Below are 16,571 nucleotides of genomic sequence, written 5' to 3'. Positions count from 1 at the left end.
ATCATTAATTCCTTTTAAACCCTCGATAACCATGGATTGGTTTTGCATAAATTTGTGGAGTTAAACCTTTGTCATTTGCATATCCAGAAACTTATATGGTAGATCAGTTGGAAAGATTACATATTGATTTTCATTAGAATTAATATTCATATTTATACATCAAATATATTTCTGCATATTAAATAAGTTTTAGGTATATTTTATTAGATGTTTATTTAACACTAGCGGCTGCGTTTCTATTATCTAGGACTTCTGTATTTGATGGGTAGGCAGAATAAAAGTTTAAAACCATTCAAAGAGTTAAATATAATAAAAAACAGTATATAACTATCCTAAGACCTATCTGAAGTTTCCATAAAATAGCCAGCTCAATCGGATCAGTAGTTATCGAAATCTTAAGCTACAGACATAATATCCTTACTACTTTATATAATAGGATTATTCAAAACAATCAAAATACAAATATTTGGGATGGGTCCAGTAGCGTACACAAAAGGTGTGTTTTTTAGCATCCCCTCCTAATATAAATTTTAAGAGGGGGTGTTGACATCCGCACTCGTATCGATGGGGTCATATTGAGAGAAATAATGTTGTTTACTTAAATAGCAAAGTTATATGCACAATTTTTTATGTTATATTTTTGTTAAATGTGTTCTTAGTTCTCTAGTTAAAAGATATTAAATTACCGTCAGCTGAATTTGAGTTTCCGATTGTGTACATAGTTTCCTCATCCTATCTCAATATTTACTACTAGCTTAAAAAGCTTAAAACTTCCCCAAAAAAATCAAAATTTGAAAAATTAAATTTTTAAATGTGTAGGTAATGTATAAATCGTCTATAAATTATATCGTTTTTCCCTTTGACCGGAGAGCTGAAAATAGGTTTTGCAATATTTGGGTTATCTGCTGACAACTTCGGAAATTAGGGAAGAAATAGGCAATCAATTATCAGTTGATCTAAATTACTCTCTAACTGGAACCAATTTAGGTCCTTGAATATTCAAGGGCTTCTAATATAATATTTTCAAAATATAGTAATTGAAAAAAAACTAACAAACAGCATTAATTAGAAGCTGAGAGAAATTTTCCATGTTTACTTTGATTTTAATAGGTTTCAATTTAATTGATCATGAAACAAGGATAATAACATCCACCATAAGTAGCGAAGAACATACAAATCTTAGATGTAGAAACGGACAAAAGGAATTATAAAGCAGATTCAGAGAGAGATAACGTGATGATAAATAATAAATCACAAAATCTTTACAAATGAAAATACATGTTTCTATTGTTGCATGAACGAGAGACCAACGGATATTTCAAATGGTAGAGTAGCTTTGCTTCCTAAACCTAATTATTTACTAAGTATATTTGCGATTACTTTTATTTAATGAAATCTTCCAATTTTTAACATGTACAAAACGGCCTGCTTAATTGCTTCAAGATCCATGTCAGATCTATATAGGAAATAAATGTCTATAAACGAGCTCAAGTTTTCCAAGGAATATATGATTAAAACTCATAGTGCTCCAATAATCCATAATAAACTCTCATTGCCCAGAACGATAAGACCCATTATTTTACTTTATTAAAAATAAATTCATTTTTTTCATTTCATGTTGCTATTTACCTTATATTGATGTATTTAATTTCTAATCATAAAAAAGAAAATTTAAATTTATAATATGATAAATTTAAGAAAACTATGTTTTAAAAGAATTCGATTGTGGCGACATTTTGTGTGTTCAAATATTAAACTAAAATTGTAATCATCATCATTAACCCTTTGGTGATGGTAATGTAAAGAAAAAAATATAATTTAAAAAAATCTTTTAAAAATCATTTAAATTATTAAATATTTACTTTCTTTTAGATAGTAATGCCGGGTGAGGAAAATAGATTTATTGAGAAATAGATATGCATATAGAAAACTAGCCAATAGGGAGATAATTATATCGAGCCAACTCTAGTATGTTATATATATAAGTTAAGACTGTTGGACCATTTTGACAAACAAGAATGTAATTAATAACATTGATGATAAGCAAGGAGTGAATATTTTTTGTAAACAGAGCAAAATAATACATAATACAGTAAAGCCTATGAAACATAAAATAATACATAATAGAGTAAAGCCTATGAAACATAAAATAATACATAATAGAGTAAAGCCTATGAAACATAAAGTAATACATAATAGAGTAAAGCCTATGAAACATAAAATAATACATAATAGAGTGAAGCCTATGAAACATAAAATAATATATAATAGAGTAAAGCCTATGAAACATAAAATAATACATAATAGAGTAAAGCCTATGAAACATAAAATAATACATAATAGAGTAAAGCCTATGAAACATAAAGTAATACATAATAGAGTAAAGCCTATGAAACATAAAATAATACATAATAGAGTGAAGCCTATGAAACATAAAATAATATATAATAGAGTAAAGCCTCTGAAACATAAAATAATATATAATAGAGTAAAGCCTATGAAACATAAAATAATACATAATAGAGTAAAGCCTATGAAACATAAAATAATACATAATAGAGTAAAGTATATGAAACATAAATAATACATAATAGAGTAAAGCCTATGAAACATAAAATAATACACAATAGAGTAAAGCCTATGAAACATGAAATAATACATAATAGAGTAAAGCCTATGAAACATAAAATAATACATAATAGAGTAAAGCCTATGAAACATAAAATAATACATAATAGAGTAAAGTATATGAAACATAAAATAATACATAATAGAGTAAAGCCTATGAAACATAAAATAATACATAATAGAGTAAAGCCTATGAAACATGAAATAATACATAATAGAGTAAAGCCTATGAACCATAAAATAATACATAATAGAGTGAAGCCTATGAACCATAAAATAATACATAATACAGTAAAGCCTATGAACCATAAAATAATATATAATAGAGTGAAGCCTATGAAACATAATATAATACATAATAGAGTAAAGCCTATGAAACATAAAATAATACATAATAATGTAAAGCTTATGAAACATAATATAATACATAATAGAGTGAAGCCTATGAACCATAAAATAATACATAATAGAGTAAAGCCTATCTATAATACAAAGTAGAACGATGTCTGTCTGTCCGTCTGTCCGTCTGTCTGTCTGTCCCTTAAGATCTCGGTAACCATTGAACCGATCGGATTCTACTCTTCAGGGTATCTACCTATTGGTCCTGTGGTTTTAAGCTATTTTCTTGGGGGGTGGGACACCCCCAACCCCCCAAAAACTAAAAAATCCCCCCCCCATTTTTTTTTTTTTTTTTTTTTTTGAAGGAGATTTCCATGGTCCTTTACGATTTTCGCCATAATTTTTTTTTATCACCTCTTGGGGCAAAGCCCCTAGAGGCTAGGGGCGAAGCCGCTAGTGAAACATAAAATAATACATAAAAGAGTAAAGACTATGAAACATAAAATAATACATATTAGAGTATAGCCAATGAAACATAAAATAATACATAATAGAGTAAAGCCTATTAAACATAAAGCTACTGTGAAAATATGACGAAACCTTGTACTTTATTTTCTTTCCATGATCCCAGATTTCCCATCTTATAGATACAGTGTGGTTTTCATAGTGTTGAATATAGATATATATATAAATACAGTATGACCCTCGAAAAAGTATTTTTAAGCATCTGTAGCCCTTATTTCTCAATGAATTATTAAAAAATGCATATGTCCTTGTTCTCCATAGTATTCCACGTAAGTAGATATAAAAATATTTTTTTTACCTCCATTAACACCGGAGATTTTTAGAGCTAAAGTTTTGAAAAAGTGACTGAGAAAAAGAATTTTTTTTTGTTTCTCTTATTTTTTGGATAGTTATATTATGTTTTTCTGGCAACTGAATAATGAGACACAAAGAAAAACAAGTTAACTAAATATTTCTTTTTTATTCCACCAAAAAATATAAATTTTTAATGGCAAAAAATACTACTGAATGAATTGATTATTTGCAAATTTTAGATTATTTATTAACCTTTATTTATAGAAAAGGATTAATTATGACAGTTGCTCCGCCTACTTTTCTGACATCTCAATTATTTAATAGGGGGTAAATTAAGCTTTTTAGACTAAAAACTCATTATGTTTTATTTTTATTTTCTTTATAATTTTTTTGTTATTAAAGTTAGAATTGTGAAACAAAAACAATTTTCCTGCTATATTCATAGAGATTTATTTGGTTTTTTAATCTTAAACAATTTTGCCTAATAAGTAAGTTTTTCAAAATATAACTAAAAAGACTCAAAAAATATGTGTAAAAAAATGCTTTTTACTCAAAAACTAAATTTTTTATTTCATTTTTGTATAAAGTTTCTGCTAGTAACAAAAATAAAAGGATTTCTAGCTTAATTTTGCTAAAAAAGTTGTTTCATGTTAAAAGTTACTTTTTCCTCAGTCACTTTTTCAAAACTTTAGCACTAAAAATCTCCGGTGTTAATGGAGGTAAAAAAAATATTTTTATATCTACTTACGTGGAATACTTTGGAGAACAAGGACATATGCATTTTTTAATAATTCATTGAGAAATAAGGGCTGCAGATGCTTAAAAATACTTTTTCGAGGGTCATACTGTACATTATGCATACATATAATATGTATTACCATAAACACATAAAAACTTAGGTATTCTTGGGGAAAAATATATATAAACACATAAATATCTAATTATACTTTTGTTGTTTCTTGTATGAGAGTTACATATGTGTGTTTGTATGTAAATATGGACACTTTGGATGATTATTATTGTCGTTTTTTCCTTAGTGTGTAATTTGCAATAGAGTACAACTTTCAATACTACATTTTTTTCGTCATATATTTATTTATGTACTTGGTTTGGTTTTAGTAACAGTTTGGTAGGGTAGTCCAGACAGTTAGATTTTAACAAGGACAGGAGTATACATTATGATGAGAGCGTAGAAACATGGACAAATTAATTAAAGAAAAGATTAATTATAGCCAAACTATGTATTTTCGTATATTCTGAATAATGATGAATTTACAAAAAAAAGTCTTAAATCTAATATAGTAAAGTAAATCTCATTTTCGGCTTAGTATGGACAGCCATAATAACTTATAGAGCATCTTTGCTACACACTGTATCTAGTTTATATAGTAGGTTCTAGTGGCCTATTTAGTTAATAGTTGTGCTTGTATTCATACTGCGATAATATCATTATATATTGCCTATTTTAGAGGTAAATAACCAAATATTTTCTTTCAAACTATATTTGGGTGCATTTTTGTACTTTTTAAGAAAGTTCATAGGTTCTATATATCTTTTTTTTTTAAAAGAAGAGTAAAAGGAGTAAGAACAAATAAATTCTTTAATTTATCGTTATTTGTGGAAGCTAGACATAAACAAAACATTTGACCGAACATTGTATGGTAAATTTATTTTAATTCCGAAACGAAATTTTGCATTATGGTTATAAGTTATTTAAGATATATATTGAAAACTTTTTATGTAGATATATTTATTTTAAATAGATCCATTGCTTGAAACAGATTTATTTATTTTACAATTAAAGGTTTCATGTAAAATATATATTTCAACATATTGTTAATATTTACAATGAGATATAAATGAATATAAAACTTTGATCAACAGATAATCCACATAAAGCTTAAGAGTTCGATAACTACAGAACAGATTGAGTTTTCCCTTTTAGGTAAACTTTACATAGGTCCTGGTAGTGATGGTTTTATGCTATTTTTATATTTACTTTTTACCCCTTATAAGCCGCAAGTTAACATTATAAACAAATAGTAAGATTATTTTATATTGAAAATTAACCTTATTTTAAATTTGTTCAGGCTCATCCTGGGAGATCATACGCACGGGTTCCTAGGTAGGGAGGGGGCCAGGGGAAACCTCCCCCTCCTTGGCAGGGAGGGGGCGAGGGGCAACCTCCCCCTCCCCACGATGCTCTGCTGTGGAGGTAAACAGGACCCCGGGGGCAGAGATATGAAGTCAGCACAGAACACGCCGTCTCGCCAGCCCCTGGTCGTCCATCAGAAGCAACAACAACAGGATAACATGGGCAACTTGGCGCCGCCACCTGGTGGTGATTTCAAGAAGGTACGTTTTTAAAAACAATTAGGGTATATTTAAAGGTTAACTCTGGATACAATATTTTATATTATAGTAGTTGTATTGTTCTATTTATATCGAAAATCATTAATATTAATTATTTTATCTATTAATTTTAAATAAAACAAAAAATTTTGACAAAGAATACAAATTTTTAATGTAAACCATTGTTTTTCCCCAATTAATGCCTTATTTCTGTTAAAATTATAACAATAATATTTATTGATTTAGAAATTATTGAAAAAATGTCCTTAACTTAAATAATTATGTATTTTCAAACTAGATTTGTCAAGAGTAATTTAATAATAAATGACAGAGAGATATGTCAGTGAAAATTTAATTCTTTCCTCAAATTTTACCCTTAAGAATTGGGTCCTAGTTCGGTCGGGGGAAGGGTATTGTTGCTATTTTTGTAAGATTTTTTAAAATTAATGCAAAAATAAATATTTTTTTAATCCAAAAAGATAATTACATTGACTAAAAATTCTAGTGCTCTTAAAAATTGATGATGTTATAATCTCATTTTTATTAAAAAAAGAAATTAATTCTTCAATTTACCTATCCATCTATATCTGAGTTTTACATTTGTAATGACAAGAAAAGGAAAGCAGTTTGTAGTATTTTAAATTTGACATCAATTTTTAATCATGTAGAAAGAAAGTATAGTATTCCTAATAATACATTAAAATTATATTTGATTCACGTCTTGACTTCGGGTCTTTTTACTTCCTCTTTAAAGGGAAACTCTGTATTTCAGCTAATAATCTGAACTTTTCTGTGAATATTTTATTATTTTTTATCCTATGTATTTTAAATTTATTAATACATCTATCTAGAATATCAACATCCATAAGTAGTTAAGCACAAAAAACAAGGATGGAAAAACAGGCAAATGTAAGTAGAAGACTATCATAATTATAACAAAAGATCGAAATTTTTGTAAAAAGAAAAATATATGTTTTTGTAGCTTGACCGACAGACCGACGGACCAGGTGAGTGTATACTGGATTTTCTTTTTGAAGGTTTATCTTTACCAAAAGTAGCTGCCGAGATAATCACACTATAGTGTTGAGTTTTGACCTTTGAATACAAGGCAACTGGATGGCAGGGGCGAAACAACTAGTCCTTTTATGGAATAACAATACTATAAAAGTACATGTTTATTTATACGCACTGTGTGCGCTATGGCGTCAAAATATTGGATTTATTTGTTGTTAATAACAAGTATTGTGAATAATCATTGATTAACCAGTCAAGGTCTTACAGTTGGGCAGCTCAAAATCATTAGTTTTATTTAAAAAGACATATTTTACATTATTATTTTAAGCTTTAATATTGTCATATCAGGTTTCAAAAAGCGTTTTCAACTTATAATTAAACTCATACTTGCCTAGGATGCAAAAGCTTTTATTGATGGGGGTTTTATTATTGGGAATAAACCTAAACCCTCCATAAAAAAAATTGGAAAGGTAAATATATTTTGACTAAATTATAACTTTTTTTAAAAAAAAAGGGTTTTTAATCATTCCAAAAAAAGGTCCATATTGATTAAATTTATGAAAAAGTTCTTTAATCAATTGGAATATTGAATGCAATTGTTGAATAAAAAGAAGAATTTTAATCTGCCCAACTTTCTTGGAAACAAACTGAACCAGAAGGGAATATTGTTAAATGTTATTATATCTTTTTTAACACTCAATAAAAACTTGTACTTTATTGTATTTTGATTGTTATTTGCTTTTAAAAAAATCTTTTACTTACAGTTAAGATCAATCTTTTTTGGAAGTAGATACATTTTATTTTCTGATTGAATTGGTATATGTAAGAGTGGATATGCCCCTAGCATTTAGGGGCTCTGTATTTGAAGGGGCTTGGTTAGGGCTAGAAAAATAGCTAATAACTATACCAAGACATAAATTTGAAATAAAATGGCCTAAAACCTACAGGACATATGTGATTGTGAAGCTTATAGGTTCTACAGTTATTGAGATCTCAAGCTAAATATAAATAAACCCAAAATATTAAATCATGAAAAGGATTATATTTTTCTATAATTAAAATATTCTGTTCTCCATATAAAATTGTTGACTCTTTACATGCATTTATTGTTAACATGCACACTTACACACATACATACACACATGCACACACACATGCACACACTGCAGGGAACTTTAAACTAGAACACTTTACACATAAAACTTGAAACATATTTTCAAAGAATTTATTTTAGAATTGAGTAAATTCCAGGAAGGGAACGAGCAATTGACTATAAATTATACTTTCCTCTCAAAAGTACTATTGGCAGTAATTTTTGAGAGAGAGGATTGATAATTGGGCAATAGAATACCAAAAACATTCCCCCAACTTTACCAATACTTTAATTTACTAAAAGCGTACTCTGGTTGATCATAATAAACGCAAAGAATGATTTATCACTCATTGTCCTTTCCCTATATTTCAGGTATAATCATAAATTTTTTTTTAAATTTCTGGTCATTGTCTGTTTAAGAATGAGTAACCAAAATATTGGTTTAATCCAGGTTAGGTCAGGTTGAGTACAGGAGTTTCCCACAGGGTTATAGACCCACGTAGGGCTTATGTTTTTACCTCTCTCCATTTTATAGGACTAGTCCAGACTTTTGTATTTAGAAGAAACTCCTATATATTTTCCCTTTAACTCCCCTCCCATCATTTTAATTTTTAAAAAGAATTATTCTCAGAGACCGAGGAATTTTATGAGTTAAATACTTTTTATAAATAATGATTCATGTCTGTTTTTCCAAGAAAAAAAGTTTAAAAAGAATATCAAAATAATGGTTTACATAATAACTAGGAGTAGGTAATAAATTAAACATACAAACTTCACTGTATAATGAACTTAGAAAACTGTAGATAAATATTATGTAGGTTCCTTTTCATTCTTTCTCTGTTATTAAAAGCTAAGCTTTTTTATGATAAGGGTAGGTCCGTCCATACGCCAGTCCGTCCATCCTGGACAGATAGCTCTTTTTAAACTTTGCTTGCTGATCTTTATTACAATGAGGTACGATTTAGGAAGCGTAGCAACTCCAATATCGTTAACAGAATGTCCGTAGTCCATTTAAAACATGCTGATTTTTAACTTTTTTGCTAAATTTTTTTTACTTTTTGTCATAATTATCCTTTTCATCTGATTTTTGGATTACTAATTCCTTTTATAACAAGGTACAATATTATAAGCAAAGCATAAATAAATTCCTAATAATGTAAGTATGTCCTTTAACAGTATCATGTATTCAAGGAGTTTTGCAATAAATTTACCTTAAATTTTGTTTAGAATCATGCATTATATTCTGCTTATTGGTTCTGACACTCTACAAGGGTAAATGTTTGTTTGTCCTACCGTTTCAGAGCTTCGCATTTATTGATGTTGTCATCCTTGATTTAAAAAAAAGAGCTAGAGCTTCAACCAGAATAAGACAACACTTTACAAGATGAAATACATGGAAATACCTATGTAAACTTGCTATAAGAAAAACCGTAGCTTGTAAAATGAGAAAATTGGCCAAAAATTGAATTGAATAAGTCACCAGTATCTAATAATATGATAAAAACATATATTTAAATTATATGAGATATTATTGTAGGTAAAAAAATAAACCAAAAACAATACGTTAAATTTTCTGTAAAAGTTTCAAGTTTGAAATAGTTAAAACACTTAAATTATTTAAGAATTCACTTCAAAAACTTATTTTTTCTTCCAATATTTCATTAAATTGAAATAAAGAGAAATAATTATCAATGTTCAAAATTATTTTTGTATAAAAAAAGAACAGTAATGTTTAAAAACTATATCAATCTGGTAGGACAATTTTATCCAAGTACTTTGGTAATTTCTAAAATTGATTTTTGATCTCTCAACATATATATTGTGACTTCTTCTTATAGTTCTATCTTTTACACTTTTTAATACACTTTTTAGGGTTCTGAATTTTCAATGGCGTGCACAGGGTTTTGACAACCCCCTTAAGGTTTTTGACACTCTTTTTAAACCAAAATCGAAGCGGGGTGTAGGGGGGGGGGAGGGGTGTGAGCTTTAGGAGGTGATATTTTTTTCACATCCCCCTTAAATTTAAGGGTTGTTTTACCTTTTTTAACCTGTTTTGGCTGTTTTAGAAGAGATTCATCTCTGCCAAGGCGGGTGTCGAAAGTGTAGGAGAATGATTACATATGGGGGGGGGGGGCATAGGCGTCCAAGGGGGGGGGTAATGGGCCATTTGGCACCCCCAAAATTTTTTGAACAATACCCCCCCCAAAAAAAAATTACCCCTACCTTGGGGGTGCCGTAGGCACCCCCAACGATTTTGGGGGGGGGTATTTACCCCCCCCAAACCATTTTGGGGTGGGTAATTACCCCCCCCCCCCCCCCCAAAATAAATGTTCTTTAAAAAAATTTTTTTTGGGGGGGTATTTACCCCCCCCCAAAATTGAATGTTCTTAAAAAAAAAATTTTACTGAAAATTTTTTTTGGGGGGTGGATCTATGATGTAATTGTAAAGCACTGAAGATTCCATAAAATAGATACCTAACTAAATTAAATATTTCATTAAATAATGAAAAAGAATTTCTATAGGCGATTTCTTTTGGGAGGATGTCAGGGTGTCTCAAAACTAGTTATAAAACTTACCAGGACCTATAAGACGCTTCACTTTAAAGTATAATCATATTGGTTCATTGGTTAGTGAGTTAATTATTGTATTTTTATGTTCTAAAGAATGAGATACTACTATATATTTGAATAGTAGTGGCGCCCTTAGCATCTAAGAACTCGTGTTTTCTAAAGGGTAAAAAGGGAGGAGAAAAATAGCCTAAAACCACTCAAAGGATTGACCTATAATAGTGTGGAACCATCATGGGATCTATGTGAAGCTTTCCTAAAAAGGAGAACTCAGTATTAAAAGTAATGAAATCTGAAGCTATAGTCAAATAAACCTTACTTACTACTTTATGTTATAGGATAGTACTTATTAACTTAATAGATTAGGTAGGTGCTTTTTTTACATAATTAAATTACCCCCCCAAAAAATTTTACCCCCGGGGTAAATTAGTTTGGGGGGGGTAATTACCCCCCCCCCCCAACAGATTTTGGGGGAGTATTTACCCCCCCCCCCCCAACAGACTTTAAGGGGGGTAATTACCCCCCCCAATCAAATTTTACCCCCAGGGTAAAAATTTTGGGGGGGGTAAAAAAAAATTTCGGCGCGCTTCGCGCGCCATTTTACCCCCCCAAACACGAATTACCCCCCCCCAAAAAAAAAGCTTGGACGCCCATGGGGGGGGGGGGGATATATACACCCCTCTTAATTTTGCTCAAATAAATTAGTAAAAATTGTCTTAACATCTTTGAAATTTGTCAAATAGTACTGATCAACTACATTTTGAAAAACAACATACTTTTTGTTAGGCTTATATTATTGTAATATTTAATTAGAATAAACTCATGGATTCTATAATTTGTAATTTAGTGAAATTTTCATTACCCCATGACAACAATATGTAATTGATGAAATTCATTCCATCAATATATATAAATATGTTGTTCATTACTTCCTTGTAAATTAACATTAACATTATTAACATTTTGTTTTGCTGAGCTACATATGGACATTGTCCTTGTTGTTTGCCTAAGAATAATGGAAATTCATTTTGTCTTTGTATAGAGTCCAAGTTAAAAGTCGCAATAAAACAATGACTTTATGGCCTAACTTTTCCAACAATTTTCTTTTCCTATCCCATTTATCCATCTATTAAGGTAAAGGAAACTTAGATTAATATAGAATACCAATGATTTTCCTAAAGATATTATCAATAAACCAATGTATTTTTTCCATGTTATAAAGAGTAAATTTAACGCTCTAAATATTGTTTTAAATTCTTGAAAAAGACAAAAGTAAGCTATTTATCTTGTATTCTATTGTAAAGCAACAAAGAGAAATAAACATTGGTTTTTATACAAAAGTAGCTATTTGACAATTCATCTATAGATAATTTTAGTCTATGGAGAAAAAATTCTGAAAAATTATCTACCTGAACCCTCGTCTATAGTTTTATATGGAAGGGAAAGACATCCCCGTAATTTTTGTGCCTTGACATAAATAGTGTTAATTAGATCTATAGAAAAAGGTCCAAATGTGCCACAGCCACACACACATATACACACACACACTCACACACACATATCAGAGGGTAATGGATTGGTTAATTTAATCAGATTAAAACATGCTTAACACTCATTATAATGAAAATTACGTTGGGTGTTGAAAAAAGAAAAAAAGGTTGTGCATATAGTAAAATTTTTAAAGGAAGTCTTAACTGGGGAAATTTTAAGTTGCTGCTATAATTCATCACAAAAATGAATAATACTCATATTATTTAAACCCCTTGACTTACTAAAAACCAGTACCTACAATTCCTTTTTTATTTAATTTTTTGCAGGCTTAAATAACCTCATAAATATCCATTACGGTCATAATTTTACACCCTTTCTGTTTAAGCTATGATTTTTGTGTGTATCTATAAGATATAATCAATTTTCTAACACGCGACAAATACATTATCTACATAAACTGATTTAGATTTCTCATCTGTTTTTCACACACACACACACACACAAACAAACATATACACTGACTCACTCATTGAACCAAAATATCTATTTATACAAGAAATGAAAATCTAATTTCCTCCGCCACAAAAAGCAAGCTAAACCAAGCTAAATAGAATTGCAAATATATACTTCTTATTTCTCTCCCTCATACTCTCTCTCTCTCCCTCCTTCGCTCTTTTCTATAAATATGGTAAAATCTAGAACAAATTCCTTTTGTACATTATTAAAAGCGAAGCTTTCCTCCAATTATGGTTGGCTTTTTGCACATTTACATTTGTAGATTGTGAAGAATTGCAGAATAATTTGCAATAATGCTCATATTTATAATTATTATTCTATATATAGGATAAGTATATCGATTAATTAGTAGAATAATATGTACACATTATGACACATTGATTTCATCTTAAATTTGAGCATCCAATTTTAAGCTATGGTTTTCACACCTACTTAAAATTAAAATAATTCCAGTATGACATCGAAACCGATTAATATCCGCTAGATTAGAACCGTTTCTTAGCCATACTGAAACATCACGTATAGCATCGTTTTACAGACAATTTTCCAGGAAGATCAAAATAAAAATCATAATATCAATTTTACTTTAATGTCCGCGGAAAGCTGTCTAAAATACGATGCGATAAATGACTTTTCTATCTAATATCAAATTACAAATTTTTAGACTTTTCTTTTCATGGATATTGATATCCTTGTTATGTATATGCGAGGTGCTTAGAAATGTGTGTTTTTGGTAATTATATAGAAACTACATGCTAAATTTTACTTGCATTGTCATTGTTTAAAGTAAAAAGAAAATATTTGCCTGCTTTTTTTGCATTTTAACACAAAAGCAAATTCTTTGAACATTACATGGGTTCCACCAGGGCTCGGCAGCTGAGCATAAGCCACGAATAAGCCGCTGGAAAACTATATCAAAACAAAAATCAATTTCAAAGCAGTTCCCCTGTATTTCCATCAGTCCGACCAATATATTTTTTTTTAGCCGGGTTAAAATTAGTGGGTGCCGAGCCCTGGTTTCTATATACATGGGGAAATTATACATAATCATACAATTTTATAAATTAGCGGGTACGCCCCTAAAACCCTCTACGAATATTTGAGGCAATGGGAAGGGGGTGATCAGCCCGCTACTTTTTTGTTTTCAAAGAAAAACTAGAATAAAACAAAAAAAAATTATCGGGTATGAAGTTTTTCCATTGGGGGGTTTCTCTTTTGTGGGTGAAGTTACCCTCCCCCAAAATAGTTAATAACTTTTCATTGGATTTTGAGAAGCTTACCTGTTGAGGAAAAACGGTTAGGGAGATCCTTCGGTACACACACACACACACACAGACAGACAATCATTCTGTTACTTTATAATAAAGATAACTAAATAAGGACAGGCTTGTCTTAAACAAAAAGCTAAAAAATAGGTCATAAATGCTCGTTCATTTGACTAAAACATAGAACTTTGAAAAGAAATTTAACTAAGCAGTAAATCAACGAAAAAATTAACATATTTATAAAAAAAAGAGTTATTAAATGTATATAAATTAAAGTCAAACTTATCAACAATTAAGATAGAACTATTCTATTATTATAAAACCCTCTCAAACTGAAAAGTAGAGTCCATTTATGTCGAATCAGCTTTCTACATATTGTTGTCCCTTTGGGTACGATTTCAAATTTGAATTTGGAAAAGGTCTTTCCGAAAATACCTGGATCAATGATTTTCCCAAGGCAGTTATTATGTTTGGGATCAAAGTAAACGAATACAGGCAACTTCAATAATGAAAAAACTTCTTTCATTTTATGAAAACTTTTCATATTTTTGAGACTCATTCCATCAGATTTTCTGGATGGGTGAAAATTTACTCACACATTTTGTCTGATAATAAATCAAATGATTTTAAAATTACCAATTAAAATGTAAGAAAACAATGTGGATGACCGAAAAACGTATAACAACAAACATAGAGTTACAATGCGTTGACGGAATATTTTAGATATATATTTTATATTGAAGTAACTACCTACAGCTTTAAGACTTGATTGAAGGGATGATTCGCTTTTTACATAGTGCCTTATCGCCCTAAGAATCAACATTTAATAAAGCATTGTTATTATAGCATACTTACATCACGTTATATTGATATCAAAATATTTATTTAAAAACATTTTTTAAATAGTTGTATAGATTTTTAGATTACGTTGTAGAGATTTGTTGCTATTTCTTAATTGTATCTGAGGAGTCATTATACAAAAACGATGAAGTGATTCTAACATGCCTATAATCAACGATTATTACTATCCGTTACAGACGTACGGACGGACCGACAACAAATGTAGAAAAGCCTAATTTTTTACAACAACAAAAAATATTAACCTATCGAAGTTTTGTTCAGTCGCGAAGTTTGGTCATTTTCTAGTTACAGACGAAGTAAATTTACCAATTACATTAACCACTATCAAAAGGGTAACAATAAAAGGGAATAATTTTGTAGGAAAATGGCTGCAATAAAAGATTTTCAACTCTAGATGTGGGAAAAGGTTTGAAAAGTTTAAAATAATCTGATACCTTTCAATTGGATTATCTGACTGGCCATAAACCTCTTATAAAGAGGCGTAGCCAGAAGCTTTAGTAGGGGAGCAAATGTTCATACCTGTTAATAACTCTGGAACGGTTGAAAACGACAAAGGACCAACACTTTATATTAGATCCTATTGCTATAACATCCTATGTCTTGAGGTTCTAACTGTAAAAATTAATTAATTGCGCCATTTGGGCTTAGGCATTCCCCGTACTCCAACTATTAATGTCACGCATTTAGTTATGCCCCTGTTTTCGCCGTGATTAGAACCCATCACCTCCCCAACGACGAGCGGGTGCTCCAGATTTTACGCTACAGTTGCTAGTGGGAGCATGATGTTAGTTAAATAATTTTTCTTGTGGAGGAGGTTTACTCGATATGAGTTCTTTTAATTACAATCTTTATATCAAATGCGATTTTAAAGTCCAACTGGCCTAAATTATTATTTTTATTTAACAATTAAAATAGAAAACCAAATATATATCTGTTTGTATGTGTGTCAATCAAGTTCTCGTAGACGGCTTGATCTATTATTACACAATTTTCAAGACAGACTTTTGTTTTGGAAAGATTTTACACTATTTTTCGGGGACACGTCATTTTATCCGTCTAAGGAATATGGTCCAGAAAAAATAACTATTATTTTGATTGATTTTATAATTATAATGATGTAATATGTATATAAATTTTAAATTCCTTATTCTTTTTAGAACATCTCTCCAATTATATCACCATAACCAAATTTGATTTGAAATTATACTAAATTTCTGAATTTCAAATTCTAAATGAGATATTTAAATTTTATAAAAGCAAAATTTAGCCGAAACCCATATAAATATTTAGTAATGATTTCTTTTGTTTCAGGTGAGCGGAATATCCAACGAAATATTCCGACAGATCGAGACGGTTGAGAACCGGTATGACCAGACGACGGCCGAGGCCTTCAAGGCCGTGCAGAAGTCCGGGGAGATGGTGGTGAGGAAGCTGGAGGCTAGCCAGTTCATCAGGCTGGCCAGCGAGACAGCTGCAAACATTAATGTCAACACAAATGTAAGTTTTTCATTCTTTTAATAATTGGATGTTTTTTCAGCCAATATAACCCTGAAAATCTTGCTAAGTACCGTTATTTTATCTTTTCAATGAAATTTCATATTTGTCTAAGGCAGCTTTTTTATTCA

The 16,571-nt window shown here is 29.9% G+C and overlaps 2 protein-coding genes across 3 annotated transcripts in view; both read left to right on the top strand.

Annotated features, from left to right (window-relative positions):
* Ack-like (activated Cdc42 kinase-like) overlaps window positions 1-16,571 on the top strand; it is a 178,206-nt gene that overhangs the window by 80,184 nt on the left and 81,451 nt on the right. The gene's annotated exons all lie outside the window — the stretch shown is intronic.
* RhoGAP100F (Rho GTPase activating protein at 100F) overlaps window positions 1-16,571 on the top strand; it is a 50,873-nt gene that overhangs the window by 1,225 nt on the left and 33,077 nt on the right. For both annotated transcript variants that reach the window (XM_080175439.1, XM_080175431.1), the window contains exons 2-3: window positions 5,877-6,141; window positions 16,258-16,443. In XM_080175439.1, the coding sequence (XP_080031565.1) occupies window positions 5,986-6,141; window positions 16,258-16,443 (342 nt within the window). In that variant the 5' untranslated portion in view covers window positions 5,877-5,985. The remainder of the gene's footprint in view (window positions 1-5,876; window positions 6,142-16,257; window positions 16,444-16,571) is intronic.

Source organism: Acartia tonsa, chromosome 1, assembly GCF_053477335.1.
Source record: "Acartia tonsa isolate MP-2025a chromosome 1, ASM5347733v1, whole genome shotgun sequence".
NCBI classification, from domain to species: Eukaryota; Metazoa; Arthropoda; class Copepoda; order Calanoida; family Acartiidae; genus Acartia; species Acartia tonsa.
The sequence above is the reverse complement of the archived record's forward strand: the minus strand, read 5'-3'. Positions and strand labels throughout refer to the sequence as shown.